The following is an 8,875-nucleotide window of genomic DNA, read 5'->3' as shown; positions in this document are numbered from 1 at the left end:
CCTGCTGACTCACAGTCTGTTATTGACTTCAGTGCCTTAAAAAATAAATGATAATAATATATGATTATTACTTAAACTGCAATCAACAAACGGATTACAATATGATAAATTACAGTCATATTGCCCCAGTACAACTTTATCTCATGATAATTTTTTTCTTTTAAATTGAGAACAAGAAATATGTCTTGTTCGATTTATGAATAAATACATCTTCAATGTCAGTGATTGATTGATTGCTGTTTTGTGTCTCTCACGATTACTCACTCATATAAGACTCAATATCAGAGAGTGTCTATCTTGATTTTATTGTAATGAATTTCGACATACCCAGGCAACTAAATGTGATGTTGCCAAACTGACGTTTTTTGCCTGTTCCATTGTAACATCCCGAAGCAAAACCTTAGCTTTCTTTACTGATGCAGGGTTACATTTGTCAGGGTGAAAATGTTTCAACTGATTCAAAAGGGAATCCGGGGCAGTTGTTGGTTTTTGCAAAACTTTTCGAACTAATTTCCAGCTCTAAAATAAAAAAAAAAGGTAATAGTAGTAGTTGTAGTAATAATAATATAAAAATAATAATAATATTGTTTATTCGGTTTATACAGAAGTGGATATATATGGTACCAAGGATAGTCCATGAAAGCTAGAAAGCCTTATGGGGTGTATTTGAGTATCTTCAGCAAAAAATTGAAATATGAGTCCACCTCTCGATCCAAAAAATAAAACATGGATTATAACTTTCTGAAACAGTTATTTCATTATATAATTGAATATTTTGGTTCAGAGGTTGGTGTCTATGCAAAATATTGAAAAACAGCTCAAATTTTTGGCAACTTTTGAAGATATTTTCAGGATTTGGGGATAATGACGAAATTCATGACGTCATAATACATGCACAAGCGAGAAAATTAAGTCATTTTTAATAGATATGCAGTTACCAAATGTCCAAGTAAAATTTAATGTAAAATCAATTAAAACTGAGCAGATTTGAATTTTTCAGAAATTTACAGGGCAAAAAAAGGCACCAAATGAACCTTGTTCTTTGATAAAAAAAAAAAAATGACCATTGTATATTGTGTAAGTTTGAGGCTGTTACGTTGGTTGTTGTAAAACTATACTCCTTGAAGTATTTTTATGCCATTTTAATGTAAATTAGACATTTTCAATATCGAGTATATAAATTTTAAAGTATCAAGTATGCAAGATGTTAGACACATGATTACAGTATTGTCCAGTAAATTTGCTCATATACATATATTTCATTAAAAAATCTGTTAATTTTTCCTTTCACGTTTTGCAATAGTATGAGTGCAACATGTATTAGAATACTATTTTAGAGATTTTTTTAAATGCCTCGTCTGTCTTAAAATTACGGTGGCTGGTATTAAAATAGCATTCTTGTCACAAATATACGTTTTACATACCGTTTTAGTTAAGTTTAGATGCATATCGTTTTTTTTTTTTTTTTTGTTTTTTTTTTTTGATATCTTTGTGACATTGTAGGGTTTTCACTTACATTGGCCTCCGTAGAAGAGTATCCAAGTATTAAAAATATTGCTTCACATGTGTCTTTCACGAGGACAGGAGGAGAATGGAGTGCCCTTATTTCATCAACATGTTGTTTGGTCACTGTTGTCATATTATTTCTTCAGAAAATATACCGCTACAAATGAAGTGGTATCGTTTATAACATAGCAAAAAAGGAATTCTGTTCCCTAAATAAATATTGAATCAAAAACATAAAACAATGTTTTGAGTTTGACTGAGTCTGCTACCTGATAGGACTCTGTTTAGCCTGTAGAAAGCATTGTTCAGAGTTGGACAAAGGAAAGAAGTGTCATTAAAAGGAAACATTTAGTTGATGGATAAAAAAATTATTTAAATTTTTTTAGAGAAATTCTATTGCTATTAAATTTTAGCTCGGACTATATTATAAGAACTTTTGACGTCGTTAATATGGTTTGATATTGACCAGATTACTCAAAACACATCTGACAATTTTTTTTTAATTTTCTGGTCAATATCCAATCAAAATAATCAAAAATGATAATTCAGCATTAATTATACCTAAATAAATTTTCTCACATATCGACCTACCTTTAAAAGATTTCGTCGTTGATATCTTCGAACTTCTCTAGCACTTATTTTGGTATTACATTTGCCTAATAATTATTTACATATATATTGAACTACACCGGGTATCCCAGTCTTGTTCAGAAGGAAAATCCAAAGATAACATGAATAGTCAAAGGATTAATATGCTTTAAATACATTAAATGCGTAGTCCTATATCGAGAAACTTTGTAGTGTCCAGTGCGTCATTTGAATTTTAAAATACTTTCAAAGAGTAAGGCTATTGAATATCAATAAGTTAAAGAATGATAGTTAATATATCTATTGGATAAATTGAAGTAAGTGACTTACTCATAATGCTGAAACATACACGCATATATAAGAGTATTATTTATCCTGACCGATACCTTCATAATACTACTAGTATTTGACTATGGGGAAAAACGCGGCACGTGCAACATAAAATATGAAAAAATGGATGCGATTCAAATACTTGTACGAATAGTATGAATAATATAATAAAAGATGATAAGTGATGAATAGTTTCAAATTTCAAAATATTTTGTGAAAATATTTTCAAATTTTGAGATCATTTTAATCGTCTGCACTTAATTCTATTGTAAAATCTAAAAAAAAAAAAAAAAAACTATATATTTATTTATGTAGTAATATTCCACCATCAATTGATATGTTTATGTATCTCAACTTCTTCGATACTGAAGAGAATGTTCTGAGTACGATCAATTTTTAAATCGAGACAGGCTACTGACAAATAAGCTTATGTTACAGGTATTATAACATCATTTAAGGTCAGCGTTTCGTAAATTCTATGGTTGTTTTATAGACCTTTTTCTCAAATACAACCTATCATTTGGTCGTATTTTGACTGGCATATTCCATACCAATTGTTAGGCCTTTGTTTTTGTAAATTTGACTGCGGGTTATTCCGTCTATCTGATCAATACATAGGACTCATGCCGGGTTTGTATACGGTCGACAGGGGATGCCTACACCTAGACACCCGATCTCACTTCCGGAATTTCCAGGGCTCCGTGTTTGATGCATTTTTTACAGATTTGTATTGTTTGCAGGCTTTTAGAGATCGTTATCTTCACCTATTTCATTATTTATTATTTCTAGATGGTTTAAAGTCAAAAGAAAAGCGACAATACTCGCAACACAATCTGAAATCCGTATTTTGAAAAACAGGGTTGCAATCTTTAATTATTGGACATAAATGCTAAATCAAGTACTTTTTTCTGCGTATTTATCATAAAAATGATATATCTATAAATTTATTGATTTATTTATTCGTATGTCAACTATATTCGTATTTTATTTATTCGTATATCAATCAAGCACATTTTGAGGTCGTTTTCAAATAATAATAATAATAAATAATAATAATAAAATCTTCAATAGTATTGCACACTGAAGAGTTCTAATTCTGTGGTATTTATATGCAGTTAGAGAGATCTGCCCTTAGATCTAAATTTAACATGTTGAATGTACAGTGTATTCATCAATTTGCAATCAATTCAAGCATTCTTATTTTATTAGACCAAAATAAATTAAATTGAACACTTTATTTGTATATAGTCTTTCCCATTTAAGTAAGCCACGTGGTATTTGCTCAACAATTTTTCCCGAGGGTCAATGACAGGCACCCTTTGTTGAAACTGAAGTAGATGGATTCAACATTCACACCTTTATATGATATAATTTTCTCATGCAGTGTCCAAAAAATATTTTTCACTATTGTATAGAGGTTCCTTAAATCACAAAAAGACTGCTATGAACAATTATTTACAGACGTAGAAAAAGCGAAAACATCACAGTCAGGCATATGGATGAGAAGGTAGGTTGTAACAATAGATACCTGCTAGTTTATATTGATAGAACATTGATACAAAAATATTTACAATTTGTTATTGTATTAAGTTGTTATAACACACACACACACCATATAAAAGGGTTAAAATTTTCTACTTCACCAGAGATTTCCATCGTCAAATACACCTTTTTGCTAATATCAGAAATTATATATAGTTTGTTATTCTTTAAAAATTATGTAATAAAGTCTATTTTAAATACATAGACCTTTTATTGGTGATTAAATAATATCTAAATTATAGCAGAATCAGGGGGGAATTATAGGAAGTCCATGAGCTCCAAACACCTAGTCACGTTAGCGTTTATAAGTAGGGAAGCGATTCTGTACTTTTTTCCCTTCTGCTTTGTCATTATTATAAAATAGTCATTAGATATGCTTAAATCTATCTTGCAAGAGGTTATTGCATATCACTTAGACAACACTTCTCTTCCAGCAAAAGGTGGAATACTGTTTTTGATGTCATAAAGAAACTAAAACTATTTTTATACGTTTACTTGTTTTTCTTGTGAACGGGTTAACATTAAATTTGGACAGAAAAGACTATAATCCAAAAGATTTTGTTCGTATGTCTTCAGAAAATCCATATCATGATGCATCTAAATTTGCTTGACATTTGCAGGTTTTGATATGGTGAATCATCAGTGAAAAAGTCCTCATACATGTTAAAGAAAATCTACGGACAGTTTTCTTTATAAGTATTCTTTCTTCAAATATGATTAAAAAGGGATTATTTATACAAATTAAAGTAAACGAATGACCTACTATTTTCAAATGACAGTGGTTTTTTTTTAACTTTAGGAGATAGTGAAATAAATTGCACATACATACAGGTCGGAACCAGGGTAATTAATTATGAGTGAGGTTATGTTTTTGATACACTCTGAACATACCCCCCCCCCTTCGCCATGTTTATCAATCAGTTTCTCGCTGGTATGCCAACGACATATCAATTCAAGTTCTATATTGTCATAATATAAAACAAATTAACATGATTTAAATTCAAGGAAAAAAATGTACATAAGATCATCTATATATATATATATATATATATATATATATATATATATATATATATATATATATATATATATATATATATATATATATATATATCAGAAACAAAGTACAAAAAATATATTTCAATCAATTTTATTTTCATATTTACAATGATTTGTTACTGATAACAATATGCATTTTAAGTGTGATAACCATAACCTTGTATTTTAAGGCTTTTTAAAAAGAGTTCAAAACCTTAAAATGTCCATCAGCCAATTCTTTACTATAAGTAAACCTAAATATGTTTAATTAAACAATTCAAGAACAATAAATTTTAAAAAATAAGAATAAAAATCGCTGGCATAAAGGTTTAGAAAGAGAAAGATTTTTTTAAAATTATAAGCCCTTGCAATCTTAAAAGCAATCTTTAAGAATTGAATGGAAAAAAAAGAAATCTTATTGTTCTGAAAAACTAAGAAAAAAATTCTAATTTTAAATAAGAGTCATCTCTGGGATAACCACTTTTTCTTTCCTACAAAGCTTCAAACCGAAACCTATTCTTTATTACAAATTTGTACCAGAGATGTTTAATAACCTTCCATTGATGTTATGGTGAATTTGAAATATTTCAAATTATCTAAGGAATTTTCGAAATATATCATGTATAAAGGTTATATCATGTAATATTTTTCAGATTTTGAACTAATATTCATTGTGCAAACACCGTACAAGCCAATTCTCTCAGAATATGTACCTTGACAAGTATATACATGTATAAGTATCCGCTAAAACAAATTAAACATGATGTACATGAAATCTTTCGTTTTTATTCGACAATTTTTTTTTCAAATTTACGAATGTTAATGAGCATTATGAAACAGTCATCATTATTTTTTCCTGATAATACCATGCACGCTAAAGAAAGAGTTTCATTGCTGAATAGAGGGATGGAAGATTAAGGTGTTCTATTTTTAGGACGGGTCTTTAAGTTTTCCTGCTGACTCACATTCATCAACTGCATTCTTTGCCTTAAAAAGTAATAAATAATATATTGAAAAATTATATCTAGTTTGCTTTTGATAAATTCAAATTTATGTCATAATAAATCTTTTTTTAATTTACAGCAAGAACTTCGCGTTTACTTGATTTGTGAATAAATCTATATTCAGTGTTTTTTTTATTAAGAGTAACGTCTCTCAACATACCCAGTTAACTAATTGAGATGCAGCCTTGCTAACTTTGCAGACCTTTTCCTCAGTGATATCTTCTAGCAATTCCTTGGCTTTCTTGGCTGATTCTGGGTCGCAATTTTCAGCGTGAAAATTTTTCAACTGATTCAAAAGGGTAGGGTCATTCAAAATTCCCCGAACAAATTTCCAATTCTAAAATGTATTAAAAATGAAATACAAACTAAATGTCTAAATTAATATCTGTCATATTTTAATACATGATCCTTTTATCATTCTAAGGCTATTTTACGTAATAGACTAAGAAGAACTTTTTACGGTAAACTTAGTTTATTCTTTAAATTTGTTATGGTGTACTTTTAAAGTTGATTAGAGCAAGTCATTAAATTCATTCAGGCTAGTATTTTCCCATATCAAGTAACGAAAATTCAAAGCAAAAGTTTTGATTATTGATGTTTTTTTTATCGGTATCCAAAATTTCTTATTCCTCGTGAGTTCAGTTATAGATTTGTAGCATGAAATATGAAAATAAAGAACAGTAATCAAGCTCAAAAGACCATTGAAATAATATAAATTTGGAGCAGAGCACACACAGAGCTCTAATAAAATCAGAGGTGGGATTAAGTGTCATGGAGGAGAAAGCATCCCCTGTCGATCGGCCACATCCGCGTGTGCTCCTTATAAATACTGCATGTATTACATTATTCTTTGAAAATATGACATGTGCATGTATGACATTATGATGGTAATATGAATTTTCAAATGCACTTACTTTTGCCTCGGCAGGAGAGTGTCCAAGTAGTAAAACGGTGGCTTCTAACACGTATTTCACAAGCACAGGGGGGTTATGGAGTGCCTTTAATTCAATGATATCTCCTTTGCTTACTGTTGTCATGTTGGAAGTATATAAAATTTCTTCTGAAAATGTGCCACTGCAAATGAAATTGGCATACTAAGTGAGTTCTGACCGGAGAAAGTCATTCACTCGAAAACAGAGAAAAATTAATTGACCTGGATTCCTTGATTAGCCTTAGGGGTATTTATACAAGAGATACGATGATCTCGGCTTTGGACGACTAATTATCAACTTAGCACTGGTCAACATGTAGTAAATTATGACAAAGGTAGACGAACTGAATTAAGTATGATTTTATTGAAACGTTAGTTATGATGATAAGAAAAAATCCTCGCCGTTCAGTCTAACTAGGAAAAGAGTGTGCATCTCTGATAGCTTAAGAATAGTTTAATAAGATATCATAAAAGTCATTAATTGAACCTTTTACAATGTTCGAAAAGTACGATACTATTAAACAGCAAACGGCATTGTATTAAAGATTATAATAATTGAAATAAATAAATCTTGACATATTTAGACCTACCTTTAATATCTTCGAACCTCTGGCAGGTACTACAGTTATCTATACATGTACCTCTATACATTTACATTTATATATGCAAATTGAACTATCTTGGATATCCCAGTCTTATTCAGAGAGAAATTCCAAAACTCAGTGAGTAAGTAGGGGATTAAATCCAAGAGTCTTCCAATTTCGAAATTTAAACATTGAAATGTACGGTACGTCATTTGCATTTAAAGTTCTTTCATAAGAGTTTCTAATCGAAGTATGGTGGCATATTTCTGCCCCCTACATGCAAGATAAATTATGTTAACATGCAACGCAATCATCTAGACATGCAACTTCTTTATGTCAACATGAAAGATAATTATGTTAACATGCGAGTTAATTATGTCAAATGCAACATGCGAGATATGTATGTCAACATGCAAATTATTACCTTGCATGTTGACATAAATATCCTGCATGTTGAAATATAACTCGCATGTTGACATAAATAAGTCGCATGTTGGCGCAAATAAGTTGCATGTTAACATAATTATCTTGCATGTTAACATAAATAAGTCTTATGTCAATATAATTCTGTTGCACTTTGCTTGTATGATGTAGCATACTGACGTGAGTAAGGAAGTTTAGGAACATTAGAATTACATTCTCAAAAAAGATTTGTAACTTGCTTGTCAACATTATTATTTTACATGTTGACTTACTTTTCTCGCATGTTGACATACTTTTATTGCATGTTAATATAATTTATCTTGCATGTAGGGGGTAGAAATATGCCAACAATTCGAAGTTGTAGTTTTCTACTAAGAAATAATTACCCATATTGTTCAGTTTCTATGGTGACATATTTCTGCCCCCTACATGCAAGATAAATTATGTTAACATGCATCATAATTATGTAGACATGCAATTTACAAATCTTTTTACAGAATCTAATTTTAATGTAGGTAAACTTACTTACTTACTTACACCCGTATATAACATCCAACTGAATTATGTTAACATGCAACATAATTATGTAGACATGCGACTTATTTATGTCAACATGCAATGTAATTATGCTTAAGGACATACGCAACGTAGTTTGAACTTTATTGTCTTTTCCCCTGGAGTTGAAGAGTTCCAATACTTAAAGGAACTGTGTGCTACATTTTAATGTCTATGTATGCTGCTGTAAACTTCTTCTAAAACAAGTTTGGATTCACAAAACATTTAGAATATATGTTCAGTAATTTTTGTATATTTTTCTTTGAATTATACAAGAATTTTCATCAATTGATATCTTTTAAAAACCCCTGGTAATGCATGCTGATTTTTTTTCTACGAACATCTGATGACACTATAATCTTAAATTAAGAATA

The 8,875-nt window shown here is 29.9% G+C and overlaps 1 protein-coding gene across 1 annotated transcript; it reads right to left on the bottom strand.

The window, feature by feature from the left end:
- Window positions 1-5,841: 5,841 nt before the first annotated feature.
- Window positions 5,842-7,057, bottom strand: LOC133178395 (dynein axonemal heavy chain 10-like). The gene is made up of 3 exons (XM_061313128.1): window positions 6,923-7,057; window positions 6,169-6,345; window positions 5,842-5,991 (listed from the first exon to the last, which is right to left on the bottom strand). The coding sequence occupies exons 1-3, from the start codon at window positions 7,043-7,045 to the stop codon at window positions 5,935-5,937; spliced, it is 357 nt and encodes a 118-aa protein (XP_061169112.1). The 5' UTR covers window positions 7,046-7,057; the 3' UTR covers window positions 5,842-5,934.
- Between the last annotated feature and the right edge of the window lie 1,818 nt (window positions 7,058-8,875).

Source organism: Saccostrea echinata, unplaced genomic scaffold (assembly GCF_033153115.1).
Source record: "Saccostrea echinata isolate AGI-Se365-2 ecotype Australia unplaced genomic scaffold, CSIRO_AGI_Sech_v1 ptg000002l, whole genome shotgun sequence".
In the NCBI taxonomy this organism is placed as follows: Eukaryota; Metazoa; Mollusca; class Bivalvia; order Ostreida; family Ostreidae; genus Saccostrea; species Saccostrea echinata.
The sequence above is the reverse complement of the archived record's forward strand: the minus strand, read 5'-3'. Positions and strand labels throughout refer to the sequence as shown.